Here is a 25,329-nt window from a genome sequence, read left to right on the forward strand (position 1 = left end):
GGGCCAATGAGATAAATTCGATCTGTCCCTCATGACCGTAGGGTACATTAAAATACGTAATTATGCAAATTTCTTAGCGAGTTCTACTGACAAGAGGAAGGTCGAGCATTATTGGGTCGTGTAGGCCGAATAAATTGTCGTGTTTCTTGGAAATAACTCGGTGATATAGATATCGGTTTACGGGAGATGCTAATTATGTTCTGATTCTATAGAGCAAGTAACTCTATTTGTCTATTTTAAACCTGAGGAAAATTTTTCTATTTCTTTTTCTATATTTATAATAAAAAACAGAGAGAAAATTTTTATGATTTCATTCATTTTAAAATAGCAAAGCTAGTGCAAACTTTTATAAATTAATTTCTAACAAATTCTATTCCTTTTTTATTGATAATAGAAAGCAAATAGTGAACTTTTCCAGTATTTATGCAGATTTGCATAAGTAAATATTTAGAGTTGGATCACATTCAATGTTTGATATTTAAATTATGAAAATATTTGATTGACAGAGGTTTATTAAATATTTAATGAATAGTGCACCATTTTGTAAAAGATATATGAAGAAAATAATTAAATAATTAAATCGACCAATGTAATATATAATTCACGTGCAATTCGTAATTCATTTAGTGGAAAAGCTACCTATCCATTTCACTGAATGTCACAGTCACTTGCTTGATTTATAATTTACTATTTCAATTTTTAATTTCAATTGTAACTGAAAAATTCCTACTAAATTATTATCTGAGAAACGTACATAAGTTAAACATTAAAAAATTAAATTTTTGACCCTATTTTCAAACCCAAGCCTGTTTGTAATAAATCTTAAATCTAGCCTACCACTCAATGTGTTTATAATTTCCAGTAGGTATACAAAAAATTATCCAAAACGAACCGCTTTCATCGCAAGTTCTCATTGGAGAGATGAAAATCAAGAGGCCAGCTAGAATAATACAGGAAGACGTAGACGGTCGAGATAAATGGGATAAGAGAGACAAGAAGCGGCCAGAAGGATGTTGAGGATCGACTAGAAAGGAGAGGAACGACGATCCTAATCTGCAGGGCCAAGGCCTCGGTCCGAAAATTCAATTAAACTTTTGATATACGGGCGAGAGGCCGCGGGCACGGCTGTGTAAACGAAAATTTCGCAAGGTTCACGTACTTTCCTTGCTTCGGCTACGGGCCCAAACACGCGCCGCAGACTTCCGATCGTTTGCTCTCGTAAAACGATTAAAGCCACCGCGACGCGGCTTCCCTACGCCCTTTATTATAGGAACACGCTGGCCGTCTATGCATCAGAACACAGAAAGCCTTGGGAAATTTATCCTAGACGATTTGTCCGGACGATCTTAGCTGTACCAGGATATCGACACCGTATACGAACTGCTTCTTCCTGTTCTTTCTCCCTGTTCCCTCGTTTTTTGAGACTTAAACGGACAAAGGCTAGCTAACGGTGATTTATATCAAACGATTGTGATTGTTGTATTTTTTCTCTTTGTAGTTGGAGCAAAGTTTGATATATTATGTTTTAATCATTTCAAGATTTGATTGAAAAGTATTCTGCGTTTGCAAATTTACACTTTGATGGCTTATTTTGTGCAATCACTATCGTTTTTTTTAAATAAAAGACCTTCTATTAACCTAAGCAAAATCTATATTAACCCTTTCAACCCTGATGGGGCACATTCGACCTAGTGAACGTTTCTGACCCTCTCTACCATCTTTAATTAGCAACTGTGATAATACATAGCATAGCAACAAGCAGAATAAAGAAAGAACAAGAAGAAGAACAAAGTCCAAATAGAAAAATGTTAGATCAAAAAGGTTACGAAAGCACTGAAAACCATTTACTTTTATTATTAACAAAAATAAATAATTAATCCTACCTTTAAACTCCACCCTTAGGCCTCAGGAAGGAAGGACAGTGTCCACCTTAAGCTCTCCGATGATACCCTCCACCATGGCACTCAAATTTGGCACTCATGCATGCATTTAATACATCCAGACGTCCGTTCATTAACGCGCTCCGTGAAGAACTGACGAATTCCTTCGATTATAACGTCGACGACCTCGCCACTGGAAACAAAATAAACAAACCTTAACGGACATTTAGAAGTTCTGTTATATCCGCTACAAATAGATTTGTGCAAAATATCGAATGGAAAGTCGGATTTTAAACCTCTGGCATGTGTGCATGTCGACATGGATAAGTTGCAGTTTCTATGGGTTAACCCTTTAACCCCGCAATGCACGCAACACCGAGAGAAACTCCGGCACGAGCAACACATCTGTTGCATGTGTAATTGTCGCTAGTTTCTTCGATAATGTGTACGTTTAGAGGATAACTAAATGAAATTAACGAAGCAGTAATTTATTACTCAAGCTTATCAAGGGTTAAGCTGATGGATTTATGCACTTTGTTTATAATTCCGGAAATTGATTTTCGAATCTTGTGAATTCGAAAGCTTCACTTACTAAAAGTAAGAGATTTTAGATTTCTTAATTCTGGAATAGGAAAACTATTTGAAAATTGTATTTTCAGGGTAGCAGATTTTATTTTAAATAATTATCAATAAAATATTGAAAGTTTGAATAAATCTTGAATGTACGAAACATCCCCTAACACACACCCCAGGGGTCCTCTTCGTCATATAACATTCATGAGAGTTTAAAATCCAAAACTCTGCAAAATCTTATGCAAAGAGCATAGAATATTACTTGTACATCATATACTCCATCCACAACGATGTCTCTAATTAAAGACTGGAACTTGATGTTCCAGATTCTCAAAATTAAATCAATTTATGAAGTCAAAAAATTTAACTATTCAAATTTTTTATCAGCTTGAAATTACTTGAGATTCCTGCATTATTAAACATTATTATTAAGTATCAAATATTTTAATAAAATTTAACATTTCTAATTGAATTTTTTCATATCAAATGTTTCGTTTAATAATTGTAATTAAATACTTTGGTATTGAATGATGATTGTAAAGTCACCCCTTTTTATGTTATTATTTTATTCTTATTTTTGGTACTATTTAATACTTCTCGTTGAGTAAGTATCTTGCTATCAAGTTTTTTAAGTATTAACAAAATATGTACCAATATTGCACCGATCACTACTTACAGATTCGCTTATTTTACCGTGAAATTCTGGTTCAAAGATAGAAATGTCCAGATGCTGGGCCATATTTTCGTGGAATGCTTCGAACGAGACGAGCGACACGATTTATTTTTCGACCTCGCAACGTTTGACTATCGTGAAGGGGCAGCAGGGGTGGTAGGGTCGGGCCTTTGCTCTTCCGCAACGAGCCGAAGAAACGAAAAGAGAGAGAAGAAGGGAAAAAAAGAAGTCCTATGGAAGATTGGACTCGCCGATTCGGACTTGGCGACCATAATCATTGGGATCGGTGTGGAATTGCCGAAATGTGGTGCGACCAAGCACTGAATGAGAAACTCGCTCGTCATCCCGGGAATCTGTTTGCCGTTTCGTGAAATCTTTTCTCTGATGAATCGTCCATCATAGGCAAATATGACAACCGGGCAGCGCCCCCTACAATGGGGATCGGCACCGTGAAAAATCTCACTGAACTGACGTTGCAGATTCGGACCTCGCAATTCGGGGCCCGTTGAGGCAACGAGAATCTAGGATCAATGGAAGATGCTGGTTTTTCGAAGTTAGAAAAACGACAGAGGTAGAGAAGAAATCGGTTTCCTGATGACTGGACCAGTATACGATGATGGAAATTTGCAACTATTACACTAATTCAAATTATTATGAAATATTACACGATGCTGAATTTATCAGATAAATAGTGATAATAAAAATTATCAAATATTAATGAAATTTGAAGAGAAATAGACTAAAATCTGTTTTGATGTCATTAAGATTTTGTTTGCTTCAAAATTTAATTTTGATTGATTTAATTAGCAGAGAGAAATAAATTTTCTTATATGTTAAAAGAAAATAATAATTACAATACCATATATTGGAGAGTTTCTAAATATTCTTCAGCAGTAAGTATTGTTTGTTTGAATTGTCTCTACCTGTTAAAAATATAGTACAATATTTATCTGGCTGACTAAACTGTCTACAATTTTCAACTTTCTCTGTACCTTGTTGAAAATGAAGTGCCTTTGTACGCTGGGAAATTTTGGAATTTTGTTTTCAATGAATCATCAGGAATCACCAACGTCGGGGACTCTAAAAATATCTGCATAGTCCTAAAACTTATGGCAACCATATCAAGTATTACACCAAGTAAATCGACTTTTAGCTAACTATATCATAGATCACTTTTTTTTAAACATACATATTTTTTATATATTATATTATTATTCAGATTGTATAACAGAGCTTGATTTTCATCTACTTCAAAATGTATAAAATAAGCAAAATTACAATCTTGTATGAAAAATCAGAACAACTTTAATAGCGAATATGATAATGTAATAATAATACAAAAATGAGAAAATAAAATTAATTTTTCACCAGCAATCTTTTGTAATTAAATAATTTGTTAATTCCAAATAACACAGAGTTCCCTTACTCAATGATGCATAGGGAAAAAGATAAGCAACAAAGGAATTCACCTTAAAGAAAACATACAACAGTGAATAAAGGGTTAAATTGAAGGAAATAATGAAATGAAGTCAGTAATGAAGTCCACTCGAAGTTAGGAGCGGAGTATTCGAGATTTCAGTCGGGGAGGAAATTATTTTTTCCGTTTTGCTGGCTATTTTTGCTGTGCTGTCTTGCGCCCAAGGAGTGACTGACCTCTGGCCAGTTCGCGGTGCGGCGATCACCTATTTTTAAGCGACCGAAAAATGCATAGCCTCCCTTTCGAAAGAAAGTCGACGAAACGGGGCGCCAGAAGACACTGAGGGAGGGGGTGAGGAGAGTCGAGAAAGATGGGACAGCCGAGTGAAAACAGGAGAGAGGAGACGATCCGTCGTCGTCGATGCTCGAGGAAAAATTTATTTCGAAACGGCCACATGTCACGCTCGAGAAAAGCGTCTCCTTTTCCCGAATTCTTCGACACTGCCCGTGATATCGTTTATTTATTCTACGGTTTAAAATACTCTTCGTTTGGAAGAGTCACTGAACGATTGAAGCGTTACGAAATTATAGATGACCAATTAATTCATTAGCAGATAAAAACGTTCGTGTTAAATTATTTTTATTGAGGAAAAGAAACTCTTTTAGCCTTTGTTAATTTTTATATCTATTTTACTCAACTCGTTTGACAATTCTTTCGAATTGTTAATTCATGTAAACTATTGTCTAACAATTCTAACAAACACTTAGCTATATTTAAAACTTCCATTTCTATTCTATTCAAAATTAGAAAATCCTTAGAAAAATATTATCCAAATATATTACCAAAAATGACATAAGTTCTAAATTTAATTATCCAATGGTTCTCATCCAGATTTCACAATAAGAATAGAGTACGAAACGACAGAACAACAAGGAAACAGAAAAATAGAAAATAATTAACAAAATTTAGTAAAGAATGACCATTCGTGGAAGTAGTTCGAGGGAGTAACATGGGCCAAAGAAGGTCGAAGTCATCGGTGACCGGTTCCTCTAAACAATTTCCGGAAACGTAGCCCACTAGGCTGACCGATCTACCTGTTCGAATGCATCTAGGTAGTTCGGTGGCTCGCCAATTTAAAAGTAATTTTCTCGAATCCCTTGAAAAAAAGGCAACGGGATCACCTCCTCTTCCCACGGTTGGTCAGCTGGCCTGCGTCCAGAAGCATTTCATCTCTCTTTATCATTTCTCTCCACCCTGTGCTGCACCCTTCGCGTCCTCTGCTTCTTTTTTTTACGAATTTCGATTTTTCTACCTGAGATCTATTCCCGGGTCATCCGAGACAGGGCCGCCACTTACGGCTCCTTTACAGTTACGCGAAAGAGATTCGTAGGAAGAGATAAAGAGGAGAAAGGTTTACTATTCCTTTCACGGGACACGTAAACATTAGCCCTGAATTTCGGCCGATCTAGTGGACAGTTATCGTTTTCGAAGGTACGTGGATGAAGAACAGTCTTCATTTTGAAGTAATTTCAGGGGAAAATGAATTGCAGCATTTGTGGTACTTAAAAATGATTTCATTCTTGTAAATATGTAGATACCAGTGTGGACAATGGGTGAAGAAGAATGCATCTATTTTGATGCACTTTTGATGAAAAATCAATACCTATTTTCCAAACATGGGAATTTGAATATTGGTTAATTGTGCAATCGATTGCTCTATTTTAAAACTACTAATAGTAAATTTTGATCAATTATAGGGCAATGATTTAGTAAAAAATGAATGAAATATTTATAAATACAGTCCTTGTAAAATCAAACACGTCTATTTTTCTTAAAATTGGTAAAATTGTCGTCAATGATTAAAATTATAACGGACGAATTTATGCAATTACGTGACTATTTCCAAGGAATTATTAGTACACTATCAACTTCGACTATTGATCGTAGGATAATAATAAACGGTAAGAAGGGAACTAGATACCAGGATATTCGTATTTGAATGTTTCCAGCTACTTTCCATAAGAATGACTAGTCAGTCAAATATGCTTATACAAGCATTTTCGTGAAATGTAGCTACACAATATATTCAGAGAGGCAATAAAATGATTCGTATAAATGTTTCTTTTACCCGACTCTTATTCAGAATTATAGCTATTTGTAGCTGACTTGAAACATTCAACGATATGTCAGAGATTGTCATATTAGCACATATGCTGTCAGTTTGAAATTTGTCTATCAAAGAACACTTTTTTAAAATGAAATAACATGAACTTTGAAAAATCATAGTTTTCAAACATATGTTAATTACAGTAGACGTTTGATAAGACTCTACTACACCAGTGAAAATTAAAGTACCCAATTAAAAATTAAGAATATAAAAGAAAAAAAGATTTGTAAGAAGAGAATAGGGTCGCAGCTGAAGGGAGTCAATTTTTCCATCATCGATACGCGAAATCTCGATCCGTTGAAGGATACAGGCCCAGAGAAGGAAGTAATCGAGAGAAGAGGGCCGATCGTAGAATCGATCGGATGAATGGCCGAAATTCGATCAAAGGACGAATCTGTTCAGTCCATGCCGACGGAGCGGTTCTCTCACGAGAAATTTTCAAGAACACACGTGGTCCATCGCCCCCGGCCATCCCTCCCCTCTCCCTCTCTCTCTCTTCTGTCTATTTTTTTCCAGATCGCTTTTTATAAACCTCCCTTCCTCCCTTCGTCTCCACGGTTTCTTTTTTTTTTTATGCCTCTCTTCTTCTCTCACTCTCGCAGGGGCCCTAGGATTTTTTTCTTACCCCTTGGCTGGCCATCTGCCGCTACGGAAGGGGCGGCCAAGATGCAGGATCCGCAAGAGGGGTTAACTGGAGGGGTGAGAAGGAAGAAGGATGCGCGTTAGGATAGCCAGGAAAAGGAGCGACGCAGACGGAAATACGATAGAAAGGAGGAGATGAGTCCGAGAGGAGCTTTATCGGCCTGGGGTAACGGCTTAAGTCCCAGTTTTGGCTCACAGTCTAGGTTCTATCCTGTTGCGCCAGCTTCCACTCTCTGGAATTGAAAGATGTCATGGGATGCAACAGGAAAGAACGTAATACACGGTGAGACGATAATCGAGGTATAATTGAATGGGAGAGGATTCTTCCTGATGGAAAACCTCGAAACTCTGGACATGAGTTTGGGGTTTTATGTTAAATATATTCATCACAATAGTACTTATGTAATTTTATTAATACTGCCTGTAATTAATTTTCTTAAAATAATAAAGTGCGGCTGGCTTTCTTTTAAAATTTTGCAAATAGTACATTTTTTTTAACAATAATATTGTAATGATATTGCAAAACAAACGGTGGGTGTTATTTCGAAGACCTGCTAAGAGTAATTAATAGCAATTTGCATAATCAATAAAATAAATTTCTTTTTGTAGTTAAAGAAGGTAATTAAAACAATTTAAAATATAATTTTATTTTTATATAGAAAACTATTTTGGCAATTTGCAACCCTCAAATTACATATAAACTTCCTGCGATAGAAAATCCCCCAAAATTTCAAACCTAACAGTCAAAAGAATAGAAAAGGAAAAAACTTTTCCATATTCTTCTCTCGAGATGGTTTATAATACAACTGTTACACCGTGCGATTCCTAAAAAATGTATTTTTTAAACGAACGGTACCCAAGAGTCCGTTCTCACGGAGTCGCGAGCAGTGGTTTTCCCAAAAAGCTGAGGGAAATTTTTCATCCGGCCTCTCGTCCTGCACACTACTATTTTAATTTTTTTCTCATTCCTCCCTCCTCCCTGTTTCGTGTTTTTTTTTCACCTCTAGCTCGCGTTCGCATGTTCCGTTGTCGGAGAATCTGTGCCACTCGGGGTACCGTAAACCCCTCCCCGTTTTTCACCCTCGAAACCTGCCCCTCTCGCTGCGTTTTTTTACCATCGCACAAGGTGTTTCCGTCCTTGCAGCCAAGTTCCGTTTCCTCTCCCTACTTCTCGCTCTAGCTCTTCCCAACCCCACGAGAAAAAAAACAAATAGAAAAAACAGACATGGGTGACCCTCTACCCCCCTCCTATCACGGAAGTCGCACGTTCATATTCGTCTCCCGAACACGATCATCGAAGGAATCCACCTAGCGAATCGGTGGCTGCACTACCCCCAAGAGTCACAGGACGCACTTTCTTTTTTTTTACTTTTACCACGCTCCTTACCCCCCGATCGTACCCTCTCTGCCGACCGACAGGGTGAGAACTTTTTTATGCAAAACTGGACATGGGAAAAAATGCCGAGCTATGGATCGTGAAGAGAATTTTTTGGGATATTAGGAAAATTGGACCTGCACCTTTGAATATTTATTTTAGAGTCAGTTGGTTTATTTAAAAATCAATGTAATAGGTGATAGGTGGACTATGAATAAGTTTTTAATATTAAGACTGAGGGTGATGCTTCCTCTTCCTATATTGCCATTTTCTACAATATTTAAAAATAAAAATTGATAATTCTCAGAATTTCAATTCTGAAGATATTAATATTGAAATTATCATATAATTTCAAATTACCCTACCTCGCTATTTTCCCTAGGAAAATCCAAATCTATCGTCCGCAAAGGTTTAAGAGTATCTATGAATCATCAACAGAGCATGGCCAACAATAATTCGCGGGCATCCGGAAGCTCGCTGATATTGATCATCCGAATCGAAAAGAGAATTCATAAGGAAGAAGAATTTTCCTCGATACAAACCGTGCCAAAGAAAACATGGAAAACTGTCCCTGCCTTTTCTTGTTTCTCTTGCTAAGTCTGTGACGGTTCAATGACCCCCGAAAAGACAGCGAGCAGCGGTGTCACCCACCGATCGAGCAGCTGCAACTTTCTGCTGTAAATTAGTGATCGGTCGTGCTGCAAATTTTAAGGAAGCCAACCTTTAAATAGTCGGGTTACGAAAATCTGGCTGAGAATATCTTCGACAGTGACGAGGGGAGAGCAGGCAACGATTTTCCTTCCGTTACGTGTCGAAACGTTTGTCGCTTTTCCTGGACGCAGGACCAGGGTTAACCCTTGCGAGGAGGATGGTCCAAACACCCTTGGCAAGGGGTCTGTCTCTCTGGTTATATTTGGTGACTGACTCTCCTCTTGGGCACACACATGCCTCATTGGCGTAGCCAGCTAAGGTCAATGCTGCCTGCTTTTTTTTCCTTCCTCTATACAGTTGATTCTTAGTAGAATTTCATGAGTATCATAAGTGAAGAGTTAAGAGGAATCTGGCTTTTTAGAGAGAGTACTTCAGTTTTGGTCATTTTAAATAAACATGGACTGTGTGTGTCAATTCTGGTTTTAGTCAGAAAATTGTTAAGTGATTTCATTTTGTGACACGAAGACTTTGGATACTTTTTTATATTTAAAAAAATACGAAATTATGAGCCATTGATTACACAAAACATCTGACTGTCGAAGTGTTAAGAATTGCCACACAGCTTCTAATCATACAGAACCATATGAAAATCAAGCTACCTAAATTTCATTAATTATTTACATACTTAATACAAAACCTAGCAATAATAAATCACTACTATTTAGCCATCAATTCCTATTTAACCTTCTAAACACTCCTCCATATTCCAACTACAGAAACACCTATTCCCTAACCACCGTATCGCACCGTTTCAAGAAACCCTTATCAGCGAGGGTATTACCGTTGACAATACGACCAGTGTGGAGAAAAATGTTGTGCAAACTGAGCGGAGCTGAACGTTATCAAAGACCTGACCGGAACCCCTTTCCGCGCAGGGACGAGGGGGATACCTTCGCACCTGCGAGAGATTACTACGTCGAGCACCATCTTTTTTTCCGTTGGCTCTCGTATCTGTTCGCGTAGAAGCAGAGAGGAAGGCTGCAGTGCGGTTTTCAAGCGACCTCTTGACCATCTCTGGTCACCGATATACCAACGCGACGCGCGCAGCCGCTTTGGGTACGCGTTCGCTTTTATCTTCGTCCCTTTGGTTTATGACACGGCCGAGGGAGGGACAGGGTGAACTGACGAGGAGAAGAGGAAAGAGAGAAAACGATAAACTCCCACGAAGAGCTGGACGTGGCCAACGAAAAGCGCACCGAAACCATTCGTCCTCCTCGTCGTCGTCTTGGTCTTGGTCTTGGTCGTCGTCGTCGTTGGTGCGAGGCACATGTGCGCGAGTCGCCGAGTCGCCAGACAGATCTTTTTTGTCCCGAAGTAAAAATAATCTTTAAAACCCCGAACAGGATGCGTTGTTAGGGATCGAGGAAGAAAGAGAGAGAGAGAAAGAGAGGAGGGAGACGGTGCGGGCATCGTCACCAAGATGGTCCACGCACGGTTTTTTCACCCTTTGGACGTTCGTCTCCCTGTAACGGGTGTCCGAAATTAACGTGGTTAGACAAAACAGGACCCTATCCAACATCGGATAGATCCTCCTTTCCGGAGCTTCGGCCGCATCTGTCGGAAGTGAAGATTCCGAGGGGGTCCTCCTGTCCCCTCTGATTTCTTCATTCTAGATAGCTGTTCCAGGTGGAGGAGAATTACCATTACTTTATTTACAGTGTCAATTCTTGTAGACAAAAAGTATTATTCAATTTGCCATGTGTAAAAATGCTTCGTTTACGAAGAATTAATGTTGCAGGAAGAAATAATTATCATTGAAAATTATAAACCGTAGGGTTGAGGAAGAATTGAAATACTTGGTCTTGGTTGAATTACCATGGACGGTAAGTTGCGCTTGTTCGAGGGCCACGTTCTTGATTCTAACGTTATCGCGGCCTGCTGTTTGACTTAACTAGGCGGTCGTGCTGCTAAATGGCACACGTGTCCACACATGGCGCAAGCGACAACGCCATCGTAACGCACGAAATAAAGAAATCGACCGAGCAGCCTCTTACACGACTGTCCGGAATTTTATGCATCGTTGGAATTGTTGCGTTGGGAGTAATTCAAAGAAGATAATTTCAGCGGTTTGAAAAGACTGCGTGATATCCGTTGGGCTGCTAAGAAAGTTCCAATTCCTCCTCATATTTTTAAATTAATAATTCCTATTTATTATAAAATTGCACCAAATACAAAATCTACTATTTATTTATTTACAGGATAAAACTAGCATCCTATTAGTAGGCTATACTGAAAATATTAACAATTTTTTTTATTATTAAGAACCTCTGCCTTATTTTGAAGAGATGCACAAATTTAAGCCTTGAAATTAAATTAAAATATGGGCTCTCTCTATGGTCCGCCGCCCAAAAGAAATAAAAAGTATTCCAACAATAAGTAATATTTATATTAATTATCCAAGGTACCAAGTAGAAAATAAATAACTTGAATAATTTCAATTATAGCACGGCACACACACGTCTATTGCTACTTTGGAATTTAACGTTTTAATCTCGAGGAGAATTGGAAAAATGAATATTTACAAAATTGAACAAACCGAAGAATGTTGCTGGAACTTAAGCAAGAGGTAGATTCTGTGCGTTGCAAGTCGGGACGTTTAAAAATATTGTAAAGCCTTGGAAAGGAGGCTCTAGAAGCGTCGTAGTCTCGCACCGGAGGAGTGACCGTATAAGACCTCTTCCTGTTGCCGTGGAATCGTAGAAACCCACGGGTTAAGACGCGAGGAAAAATCGTCTGAACTTGCGGACGTTCGTTTGAAACACAGTGCCCCCCACGGTAATGAATGTGGGAGTTTCACACGGGTCAACGGATCGCTGCGTTTTCTAGGGATACACACGAGAGATGCACGCGGAATTTCTCCTGGCACAGGCCAGCCCCGCACTTGTATAGCGTGCACGTCCGTAATAAACAGGCTTGATAACTTATGCATTCCGAATACAACCGATACGATCTATCTGGCACGGCGATAAATACAAAAGCGCGACGGATTCCGCGCTTTGAAATTCGCCAACGTTTTCGCGTCTCCATTATCCTGGCCAATCAAGCGATGGTAACAGGCGACTTCGGGTCATCTACCATACGTCTTTGAAGTATTCTTTAAATTAAAAATAGTAAAGAAATTTATAAAATTTTTAAGTCTATTTTCGATGTTGAATTGAATTGAGTAAAAATGAATTTTGTAATGATATTATTCAATAAAAAAATTACAAAAAGACTGATTACCTTGTAAAATCATTACACCTGACTCTTTCATATTTCACACTCACCCCCTTTCTCAAATATCCCCCAATACCTCAATATCAATTAAAATTTCATTCAAGCAATTCAAAGAAAGAAAGAAAAAGGACTCAACGTCCTTCATTCACAAAATTAAGAGGAAAATCCGGACGGAAACGTAGTTCACAGTCGACGCACGACGTCGCGGCGCGCCTAAACCACAGATTGCCCGAGATATGGTCGACAGGTCCGCGTCCTGGAACACTGTCCAGGACCCCTGAGCCTCTGTTACAGGACCAGCAACAGATAATTTCTCGGGTTAGTTAAAAGTCACTTCAGATCCTCCCTAGGGCATCCAGTCAGTGCAGGAGCCTGGGAAACATTTTCGACACTCTTTCTAAACCAAAAGAATTCATGGGATCAAATTAAAGGCCGCTGTCCTTAAATTAGGAGGTCATCAGTGACCTCTACCGCAAATCAGATAATAATTAAATTTAAAAAGATAGAAAAATATTTTAAATAAGGTGGTAAATAGAAAGTTAAATTATTTTGAATAAAATAATAAATGGAAAGCATGTAAATAAAAATTGGAAATTTGAAAATTAATTAGAATTGTCTGAGGGCAGAGACAACCGTAATCAAGAGGGTTATCAGAAAGGGTACACAAACAAATTACTTGCCCTTATATTCAATCGATGCAAATTAGGCTTTAACCCCCAATATTAAACGATGTGATTTGAGAACTGTGTTCTTTCGCGGGTATCAGACTTGGTTGAAGGAAAATTGAAATTCAGGATAATATCCGACTGGATTGGGCTCCTATTGGCTGTCTTTCCAAGGATCTCGATCCTTGGACGAGTAATCCTGTGGAAAGATCCGCGTCGAGGCTATCGATCCCACCACGGATGAAGGGTTTAGTCACGGAATAATTAATGTGAGAGAGCAGGTACCTCCTTGCGTACACTCGTCTACTCCACTTTCTCTGCGACTACACGCTGTACGTGTTTACGGGTGGTTTACGGGAGGTGATCGAGGATCCATGGTGTCGGGAATGACGAACGAATCGACGTGATCATTGTTCGTGGCGATCATCCAAATAGCCTCGATTCGATTTCGTTTTGTAAAGTCAAATTAGAGGAGGTGGAGGAAGAGGAGGAGGATCGTCAACTTTCTCGTGTCATCTTGAGGTTCTCTCAATTATAGGTCCTTAGATGATGATTCTGATTTTTTGTGAAATAGATAAATAAAGAATTCGCGAATACAAGTGACAAGATGAAACAAAATGTTCCAATTTGCAAAATAAAATAATGATTTGAAGTGGTTTCCTTAAATATTTTAATATGGTAAATTATTATTATGTGAAGCATGATCAACACTATTCTTAAATCTGAGTAAAAATTGATTAAAAGAATTAGTAATTAGCGATGGTCTGCATCGGTATGCAATTAAAATAAAGAAATCATCCGTAAAATTTTTACTGTCACAGAAAGGCGAAGATCTCCTGCACGAAACACAGCATGCCATTATCCGCCCACAAACGCCAGAAGATCCCGAAAAAGGAAAGAATCCTAATGACCGTCCCATAGAAAAGGATCCTGCAAGACGCAGGGTGAAAATTAAGCGCGGACCACGGTAACGCGAGCATAACAAATGTGACACCGATCGTCAACAAAAGGCTGGCGCCGCTCCAAAGCGGCTTTAACACGCGTAGAAATTACCCCGGTAATTTAAACGCCTGGCCAGTCAGCCCGGCGTTAATCGCATCGTCACCCCGAAACCGAACGTCCAGCCAAGTCATTTCCGAAAAACCATCCACAAAACAGTTCCCTTTCGCTTTAAGTCCTCGGCTCGACCAATCGGATCGAAGCATCGTGAATCGAAAGAGCTCGCGATAGCCAGCAGACAGCAACGGAGACAGACGAATAAAGAAAGAAAGAATGAAATAAAAAAAGAGCGTACGAGGGGTGGTTTAGAGGTTTCGAAAAAAAAGCGCGGCTACCCTGGGTGCCAGATACCCGCGAGAGGATCGCGTCTCCGGCGAAAACTGTTCCCCCGACCGCGCGATACTCGGGACGAGACCCTGGCCCAGACAGAGAGGCACGATCAAGGCGGACACAGGGGAAACCGAAGCGAGAGAAGGAAGGATCGAGGAGGGATAGAGAGACGGCTACGTACGCGCACGTACACTCGTAACCGCGCGTGTAACTGCACGCCGGGAGAGAAGGGAGACCGAGAGAGGCAACACACAGATGCTCACCGGTCGAACAGAGAGAGGCAGCCAGCCAACGAGCGACAAAGTTCCCTGTCACGGTACACTCGGGCACGACGGAGAAGGGTATACCTGGTTACCCCCACTACCGGGGGTGAAAACTACCCCGAGAGCGCGTGGGGTGTCCGGCCTCGGCGCCGAGGCGAACCGAGCGCGTCCGAAGTGAGCGCAGTGCCCGACACACCAGGTCCCGCACGGCACGACTAGGCGCACCGTCCGGCACAGTCCACTCAGAGATACGACCCATGCTGGACCATCGTCGCTCTGGTCCACGCCGGCAGCAGGCATCCAGCATCCGCGCGTCAGGCGACACGAGACAGGAGGTCGTCGAACAGGACGACCGGGACACGGTTTCTCGTGGTCCTGGGAGCAACCAGTCGTTCGCGGCGGCAAGAACTAGGGACCAACGTCGTCATCGTCGTCGTGGTCGGTGTACAGTGTACACAATTGGCCGAGCGGAGATGCGTGACGGACGAGGATAGTTCGGTAGCTAAGTGTGGCGCGCGCTTTCGATTCGTCCGCGAACAGAGAGACCGATCGGAGAGGACGGTGTTGTGTTGTATGTGTGTGTGTATGTGTTACCACGGCAGCGTGTTACGACAGAGTCACAGTCGGAGTTCCAACAGCGGACAGTCGGCCGTGTCGACGACAGGACATAGTTTGTTTGCCTTATTCGCAAGAGGGGAAGATCCGTGAAACGATCGACGCGCGACGGCCACCGAGTGATCGAACGAAAGGGAAATATCGTTGCAAAGTGATGAGGGAAAAACTCTGATAGATATCGTCGTTGGTGCTAACTGGTTGGAATCTGGTTGCGATCGTAGGCCGGCGGCCGGCGAAAGAGGAACACAGGCTGTCGCACCTGTGCGCGCGGACCGCCTCGGTCATTTTTCCCTCTGCCCTCGTGCCGATCGCGTACACCTCTTCGTCCGGTGTCGTGTCGTCGTATGTGCGCCGCGACGTCGAGTGCCGTCTCGTCTGGCTGTCGCGAACGCGCCGACCAGTACGCCAGCCGAGGAACATGAGGACGAACATTAGTTGACGAAGACGCGCGTGTCCGGCCGATTATCAGTTTCGCGGTGTCAGTCTCGGCCAGGTGCCGATCGAGGAACGAATGATACCGGTGTTAACCAAAGGGGGTTGAGTTTTATCCGTGAAACGAGAAACGAGTAAGCCGAAAGGCAGTGAAAACAGTTGTTCGAGGTGGAAACAGGTGAAACGTCGGATGGACTCGTTTGAGAGCAACAACAGCGAGGGGCGGAAGTGAGGGGGAGGAGGGCAGAAGCGTGACGATCGTCTACCGAGCTTTCCCGGCCGAAGGAACTGTTTTCCTTCCAACGTGGTCGTCGCCTCCCCCTTTTCTTCTCGCCTCCCCTGCAAAAGAAAAAAAGAAACAAAAAGTTCGCGCGAAAACTCGTCAGGAAGAGGAAAATCATTCGACAACCGCTCGCTTCCGTCCTGGACGACGTTCGAGGGAAAGATCGCGTACGTCGAGCATAGATCGTGCGACGAAACACGAGGAAGATCGAGAACGTCACCATGAGGATCAAAATGCCCGCGGTCAGGATCGCGCAAGGTGAGTGAAAATCAGCGATAAATTGGGTTCATTGTTTATCGCGAATCTTACCCGTCGCTCGACCGGATCGCGGCTCGTTCCTTTACCCGTGCGTGTCATTATTTTTGGATTTTGCGCCGGGTTCGCGAACGACGCGACCTCGACTCTCGTCGAAAACTTCTCAAGGTAGAATGAAACTTCTCTTATCGGCGAAATTCATGAAAATCGACGCATTTCCGGGGTACATTGCGATTGGTTAAAAACACTTTCCAATCGACGACAGAGTATCTTTCGTTCGATTCTTTGTAGTCGAAATTCGAGAAGACCCTCTTTGCTCAATTTCATCTGCAAAGAAATACGCTCTGTGTCTCTCTCTATATTGTAAATAGAATAAAAACTAGCCCAAAGTATTCACTATTTGGTGAAAAAGAGTGTTGGGAAGTGTACAAAGGTATAGTCCCTTTGATCGTCTGTTTCACGTTCCCTAAATTCTTCAAGTTTTTCTTCAAAATGTATACAGATATTTGAAAAGTTCGAGGAATCGCTCGGTCGCGACGAAAGGTCATTGAGAATTCAAAAGCCGGCACGGATATACGATCGTCGACGAATCTGTTCGATTTCTATGTACACAAATCAACAAGACGAAAATTCAGGTTGTCGATCGGATAGCCGTAAATCGAGTCACGCGATCCCGCGCGCTTTCGATTCGAATCGCGGTTTCACCTTCGCCCCGATTGGCGAGGATCGTGCGAGACCACCCTTAACCGAGGCCCAAAATAGGACACCCTTGAAAGCTCCTCTCGACGCGATCAATCAATTCCGATCGATCCGCGAGATCGTCCTCGTTCTCTAATTCGTTCGACCTTCTTCTCGCATCCTTAACTCGCAATCTGTTGAAAGCGAGGGTGGCAAAAAGTGGCGTGGTAAAAGAGGAAAAAGAGAAAAAAAAAAATGAAAAAGAAGAATCACGGTGGCGGTCGCGTGGCGCGTAAGAATAAAAGAGACCGGGTCCGCGTGGACGTCTGGAGAAGACGCGAAAGAGCTTGGAAGAAGAAGAAGAAGAGGAAGAAGGGAGCGAACGAAAGAGAAAGGCAAGGATAGAAATGAATGAATGAATGAAAAGTTTGGAGGGCGGCGGGAAATGCGGGGTAGCAGGCCAACGTCTTCGAAGAACTCGTCGCCGGCTGAATTTTTAATTAGTCCCCGACACCGCCACCCCAACAGCGTCAGGGTTGGCAGAAAGGAGTCGGCCAAGGCGAAGGTGGAGAAAGAAGAGATCGAGGGGGTGGGGTGGACAAGGAGGGGCGGCATTGTCATGCGCGCGTTTTTCACAGACTTTTCCACCCCCGTCTGCCAGTGAGCACCCCCCTGTCGCTGTGCACCCTACCCCCGCGCGCCTCCGGCCACCGACACCCCCTCGCTACGACGGAAGGCAGCAGCAGCGACGGCGGCGGCGGCTCCGTTTTCTTAATTACAACTGCGATATTCTTTAGTTCGCGCGATGACGCCGCCGCGAAAAGATACCGGAATATTTCTGCACAACGAATTAACCCCGCGCGACCATCGAATCGACGGTTTTCTTTTAAGAATTTTCCGATCGATGGAGATCGATGGAGATCGTCGAGACGCACCCCTCCTGCCCCGTTCTGGACAGATGTCTTTCGTGTACTTCCTTTGGCTCGTGTGGTATCGGATAAACGGAGCCAAGAATTTTTATAGTTTCGAGATGAGATGAGATTGGTCTTTGGGGTGATTTTGGTGTCTTGCAATGGTGATCGGGGAGCAATGTCAGTGTCGATGAGAGTGGTGTACGATGAGGCGAGGAGAGGAGGCTCGCGAGCTACGTACGCATGTCTGGTATGGAATTGTGAAATCACTGGACGAACGGATACGCCTCGAAAGCGACGTTTTTCAACAGACCTTGTCTCTGAACTAGATGCGTGTGATCTGGTAATGAGGAGGTGAGTCGGACGGTTAGGATTCAGCTCCACTTTTTGACAATTTCAGTAAATTCAAATAAAGTGTACAAAAGAATCAATTTTACAAAATTTAAAGACTAGATAAGATACTGGAAGATTATATGAATTTTCAAATAGATAATTACATCGACATAGATTAACCCTTGAGTGGCGAAGCCTGGGTCAGTCGTGATCCAAACTTACAATGAAAATAATATGAAATACAAAATTGAACTGAAATTGTGGTTCTCTCCATGGTCCGCCACCGGAGGGTTAATGCATTCTTACAATTATTTTTAATATTTGAGGGTACACTGCGGTCTCCACAATCCAAAGAACAATTAAAGGTGGCCCAAGCAATACTTAATGTATCAATTAATTAAAACTTGAAAATTAATTAAGAATGTCTCAAATTGTAACTGTATGTGTCTATCAAGTGTCGTGTAACATTTGATCCAAAAATTGATTTTTTGGTGTGTGCCACATCTTTCTGTTTCAAATTTTCAAAAGATAATAATAATATAATTTCATAATTATTTAATCACTATTCATTAATTAGATATTAAAATTAAAATTGTAAAATCTTTAAATAAATTTGATTCCAAATAATCAACTTGTAACCTGACATTTATCCACTCGTATTTTCCTATAATTTCAAAGTGTACATTTTTTTTTTTTCTATATAGTTGAACATAATTCGTTTGTCTAACGGTCAGGTTTAAGGTCGACGAGGCATGGTCCGATTCCAGGAGAAGCTTCGAAATTTCTGTTTGCAAATGCGGATTATCCTGTTCCTTGGAAACGGACGCACGACTCCTGTTTACATCGCGATCATCCGCCTTCTCGCTCGTTCTACACACGGTTTAATGAAGTAAATAGATGGATACGATCACCTGACCCGTCGAACGGCAAATACGATCGCTTTTCGATTTAAAAGCCGCGATTTCGATATAGAATCATGTCTTCGTGAATTTCAGCGTTTCGATCATCGAAACGTTGAAGGAACTTGAGTTGCTCTCGTTTTTGACGGTGACACGTAGAATTCGCTTTCGGTTTTCGTTCCGCCTCGAGAATTGCGTTTATCTTAACGCGACGTACAGAAAAATCTTTATCCGCGAACAATTCTTCCTATCCTCTTTAAGGATGTTTATTTTGTCCTGTAGATTTGTATCGATTAACTTCTTCTTTAAGAAATTTGAATAAATTTGAGAATCATTCTGAATATCAAATTTTGGCAATTTTTGTTAATTTCAGGATTCATTTTCTTATTAGAAAAATTTAATTCAATGATTCATCGTTGAATTTATAAATTCTTCTATGAATCATTGCTTTTACTTATTTTTGCTAGATCTATTACTTCCATAATTTTATTGTCAATATTAATTAGAATTTTGAAGATAAAGTTCCATAATTATCGACAATAATCGAATCAAAAGAATTTCGGTCTCTTTGATATTCAGAGAAGTTTGGGAATTTCTTCCTTTAGAATCATCGTCAGGTTCGTCCCTAAATTAATTTTCTTCACGCGTCGACGATCAACGATCAAACCTAATGTGCACGATGTAACGATCTGTTATCTGAACAAGCAAATTTCCAATTAAGATACGAATCGTGTATCGAGTGTATACTACTCGAAGATGACGCTTCTGTCTACGGAACGGCAAAGCAGCTGCTGTTTGAACGGGAAACGACATTGAATCGTGTGAAACGTTAACGACAAAAGGAGAAAATAGTTTAACGAACAATTTTCTATTTAATTATTCAGTCTAGAACATAGCGAATTCAAAAAGAGAAATCATTTCATTATTTTACATTACATTGGAAGAAAGCTACTAATGGTAATGATGTATATTTTAATTAAATAAATTTTGTTTCTTCGGAAGAGCAATGTTTTCATTTTAGCTTAGAAAAACACCAATTTTAAAGTAATAATTTCAGATTCTAAAATTCACATTTTCAATCACAATTACTTAACTGAAATTACTAAAATTACTTTTAATTACTAAAATGATTAAAGTTATTAACCCTTGAAAATAGAGACTCTCTCCATGGTCCGCGGTCCGATTATAAATTCAAATTAAAAAAATTAATAATATAAGCAATAATCCTTTAATTAATTTGCAAACTCTCTATCTAAAACAGTAAACTTTGCTCCTAAAAATAAAAAATGAGAGACGAACCATTAATTGCATCTCCCAAGCAACGTGAAAGCACCTCAAAGACCTAGTACGCACCAAAATGAATCTCAAGCTCTATACGGTATTATTATCAGGAACACGAAGCATCAGAGGGCGAGAAAAAATGTTATCACAGCACTCGCGGCGTTTTCGCTTCGGGAAAGTAATTTTATCAGCGGTTCGAAAGCGTGACTGGTTAATTGACGCAATTACGCCCGCATAGGCAGGACACCTCGCGTCGCGTCGGGTCCTGCAAAGCTTCGGCCGCGCGAGCTTCGATATCGAGCCGAGGTACTTTCGAGGATGTTATTTAGCAAACAAAGTGAGTTTTACGCGCCCCTGTCGGCACGTGCACGGCATATGCGCGTTAAATATTGTCTTTGATGCGGCCCGACGGAAGCCCTTCTTCTCTTTCCTCTTCCAACATCGAGGAACACCTCCCGTTCGTTCCGACGACGTCATCTAGGGAACCCTGCCTTGGGTCCAGGCAAAAAACTACTTTGATTTGATTTCTTAGATTAACCTTTTGGCGCGTGGCGAAACCCTTCTTCTCCCTCTCATTGTACTCTTCACGGCTCTTCTGGCTCCCGGTTGTCCTGGTTGCGCGACCGCTATCTACTACGGAGGAGCGAGCACGTGGCCAGGTAAAGAGAAGCGTTGCGATCGTGCACCGAGGGGATCGACTTTTGATCCCAGAAGCACGCGAGCCACGCAAAAACTCTTGGTAACACGAGTCTCGCTAATGGCGATATCTTTTACGGGCCAACAGGACAAGTCTCGACCGCCATCGCGGGAATGGAGAGGTTCTTTGCCTCCCGGAAGATCTGCCACTTGAATTATTAGGTTTATGTAATAGAAATAACAGTTTTCTTGCCGGAAGCCGGTGGTATCGGTTCGGAAGAATTGACAAGCTAGTATTTAGAAAATGTTCAGTCAGATATCAGAGGTCAATTGGAAAATCGTTATAGATCACTTCAAGATCTATTAAGTATTCACTTTCGCTCAGGTACTTGGAACACTTCATTTCTACGACAGATCAATTGTATTTTAAAAATATTTGTTTCAAATATTTCACTTAAAAGTATTGGACAAAATAATGAAAACGTTTGCTTTGTTAATTTTGTGAAGGAATATTGTTTTATTACGAATTAATTTGTCAATTTTTTAATGTTTGAGAAAAAATCGATGAGAATACAGGCAGGACAGATGGCGTCACTCGTCCATTGTCCCCTGTTGCATTCACGTTACAAGTTAACAAAAATATTTCTCGTTAACGCGTTGAATTATTTAAAGACTTTACTGAACGTAAATCCTAACGAAGCTGTCTAGAGTTAATGAATCATTTATTTGTTTTCAAGATGCAATTACGACCACGGGGCGAGATGATTCGCTATTCGTTGCGAAACGGAAAACATTGGAAATGCCAGGAGAAAGTTGCGGTATCTGAAAAGTACGCGCCATTGTTGCTGAATGACCAGCATTTTAAACAGTCCAACTGATAACTTCTGTCTCTACCTGTTGTTTCCCAACCGTGTTAATCACCGTGTACACTTTCTATTTTCATTTCTTTCTTCCTTGTTTAGTAACCCACAATTGGGTTCATCTTTTTCTCGCGAAATACTTCAATAATCACGGTTCACCTCGAACCTCTTCAAGTTTCCCCTTGGAATTCAATTTTTAACTCTTGCTTCAGTATCGGTCTTGTTATTTGTCTTTTGCAACTTTAATCTACCTTGTAAATTTGTCAAACCAAGGCTGAGCCTTAGGCCGATGGTCAACAAAGTCAGGCCTCCTCTTCTTGAAAGAACACGAATGTATCAGAACTCCACTCAAATATTCCATTACAAATTTCTTAATCAAAGTTTAATACTTTAATAATTATTTAATAATAATCATAATTTCTACAATTTTATGATTATGTTTAGGTATATTTAACCGTATATTATTAACGAATTATGTTGGAATTTACGTCGATAAAATTACTAATTCTCAGATTTTAATCTAATTAGTATCTGATAAAACAGATAAAATTAGGATAAAGAATAACAGTATAAAAATTTAAGCTTGGAAATCACAAATGGGTGAGAGATTCGATGTTATGATATAATTGAAAAAAAAAAAATTTAACCAAAAATAAAATGATTGCATCCTAAATTATGGCGTCACTCTACACACAATCTTTTTCACTGTCGTTGTTTCGGAATAATTGTCTGATAAGATAAGAAACTTGGTACGCGTTTCACAGTGCTCCGCTATTTCTGAACCGAAGACTTAATCACACGGCGATCGCGTAATTCTTCGATCGAAATACGCGGGTCGAAGGCAATTAAATCTATTACCAGGAGGAAACGTCGACGACGAGGAGTAGAAATTAATTAGCCATCGAGACGTGGCTCTTCTTAAATCCTTGTCCCCAGAACGGACCGATGTCGATATCGCTTCACTATCTTTCTCGGCTGTATATCGTCCGTCCAATCTGCTGTTCGGCAATTTCAGCTGAAATACGATGTCATCGGGTTCGTTTCGCGAACATCGAAGAGTTGCTTTATTGGTCTGCTTACTGGGTCCATGAAAACGGAGCTAAAACCGCGAAAACGTGTGTTGGGGATTGTAGCAACCCGTTGGATCATTGCATAATTATCTCAGTTAGGTGATTTAGATAGTTTGTGGATAGATTTGAAGTATTTTTGGGGAATATTTCTAATTTATTATAAGGTTTCGAGATTACGGCAGAAGATATAATTGGAAAATTCTCTAATATTTTCTAATGCTGTCTAATGTTTTTCTAATATTTTTTAAATGCTTTTATAATATTTTCTAATACTTTAATTTGAATCACCTAAATTTTGTTTAAAATATAAAATGTGCTTATACGAAATATAAATTCCTCAATTTCAAAAATATTTAGAGAGTTAAATTACTATTCCTCTTTGTTTTATAATCGAAACTCAAAGCCATCGATTAGTCTGTAATGAAATTTAACTTATTTCAAAATTACTATCGCAACGTAAGGAACCATTTACATCTCTTTGTAATTGCAGTCTAATAAATCAAATATCCGTAAACAAAATGTTGTTCCAAAGCGTCAACCAGCATGCAAAAGAACTTGAAATTCCCAAAGAAGAAGGGTGTAGACATCATTGGTATCACAACAGTAGAAATAGAGGGTACGAACAAGGGTGGTATAAACGCGCCTCGACTTTCAGCCAATAATGGACTTACAAGCACTCCGGAATAGGCTTTTTCAAAACCAGCCGGTTCCTGAAGAAAGCGTCAAACGCGACGTTATTTGTCCCCTTAGTACACTTCAGTAAAAAAAAAAGGGAAGAAAGAAAGAAGGAAAGAGAGCGTCTAGCCTGTAAACGGAGAATGTCCGAGGCACGGTATAATGCTAGGTGCCGTAGGAAAATTTATGTTGTTTGCAGTGTCGGTTTCCAACTCCATTGTCCACTATTGTCCGAGTCCCACCTTCCAAGGTGCGAACACCCTTCGGACCGATAATCTGCTCGCATTATTATACGCTTTGTCGGTCGGTTCACTTGTCAGAGGGGGGATTCCACGACTCCTCTTTGCTACCTGACCAAGGGTCACTTCGAAGCGCCTTCATCCACTTGTCAAGGTACGTACTACCCCTCCGTGGTCCATCCTAGATGGTGTCTTCTTGTTTGGCAGGGTGCAACGAGGGTCAATCTGACCGTGTCTCTTTACGATTGAGATGAGTCCTTTTGTGATCGTTTAAGGGTCACTGTGTTTTTTTTTACTAGTTTTGAAGTAAGAGAGTGTTTATGGTGCTTTCAAGGGATAATTAACCCTTTTATTGATATTGATGCCTTTTGGGGTTCCATTGAAGATTGTCTGCATTTTGGGGTGGTTTTGGGCTACCGGCAGTCATTTGAAGATGATTTTGGCTACTTGTGTTAAAATTGCTAGATGATGACTTAATTAATGGCTTGCATATCTACGTACTCGTCCTGATCACCCGTTATAAGCTGTTGTTCGAGGAGAGCGCGTGCGTGTAAACCACGTGGCGCTATACACGCGGACCTAGACCCTTCTATAAATACGGTTTTCTGGAGACCAAGTTCAGGGGAACTGTGAAGAAAGTGTTTTTAGATTTTCCACTCGAATCTGAGGTTAAGATGCCGTGAATAGGTTACGTGCGCTCGTTTTATGCTAATCGAACACTATGTTGCTTGGACGACACTTTAAGTGTATCGTGTAATTAACGCATTAATTTCTACGAGAATCATTAATCACCATCAGCAATGATACATATAATATTAATTTCTATTCTTTGCAAATTGATAGAATACAAATTTCATTTTTTTAAATCTTTAAAATAATTTATCAAATTAAAATAAAGAAATAATCAAAACCATTTCCCATAAAAATGTTTCAACAGTCACCGTTTGATTTCTTACTAGAAACCTCTTTCCATGTGACGATTTGCCGTGCCGGAAAAGGAAGCTGCGATTCGAAACGCAATTTTTGACCAGCTAGCAGGATATCTGCTCGAACGCGACGACCATCGAGTCGAGCGTGTAAAAAGTAACGGCCGAGAGGAAGCGTACAATGAGATAAGGTGAGAAAACGAGGGACCGTTCGGAGTCATGTCCGGCCATTGCTTTCGCGGCCTGATCCGGAAGTCAAATAAGAAGAAGAAAAACCGGCTGGGGGGGCCAGTCATCGGCTTCGACCAGTGACGTCCCTCGTTTT

General features: G+C 40.6%; 1 protein-coding gene and 1 long non-coding RNA gene across 2 annotated transcripts in view; one reads left to right on the forward strand and one right to left on the reverse strand.

Moving 5' to 3' along the window:
* The window catches only part of LOC123987866, a 31,323-nt gene extending 29,293 nt beyond the window's left edge, over window positions 1-2,030 (reverse strand). The window contains exon 1 of the long non-coding RNA XR_006829507.1: window positions 1,884-2,030. This is a non-coding gene — a long non-coding RNA (uncharacterized LOC123987866). The remainder of the gene's footprint in view (window positions 1-1,883) is intronic.
* A 12,905-nt stretch (window positions 2,031-14,935) lies between these two features.
* Window positions 14,936-25,329, forward strand: part of LOC114878522 (B-cell lymphoma/leukemia 11A) — a 34,892-nt gene continuing 24,498 nt past the window's right edge. The window contains exon 1 of the mRNA XM_029192435.2: window positions 14,936-16,499. Coding sequence (XP_029048268.1) covers window positions 16,463-16,499 — 37 coding nt within the window. The 5' untranslated portion in view covers window positions 14,936-16,462. The remainder of the gene's footprint in view (window positions 16,500-25,329) is intronic.

The sequence above is a fragment of the Osmia bicornis genome, chromosome 6 (genome assembly GCF_907164935.1).
Source record: "Osmia bicornis bicornis chromosome 6, iOsmBic2.1, whole genome shotgun sequence".
Classification (NCBI taxonomy): domain Eukaryota; kingdom Metazoa; phylum Arthropoda; class Insecta; order Hymenoptera; family Megachilidae; genus Osmia; species Osmia bicornis.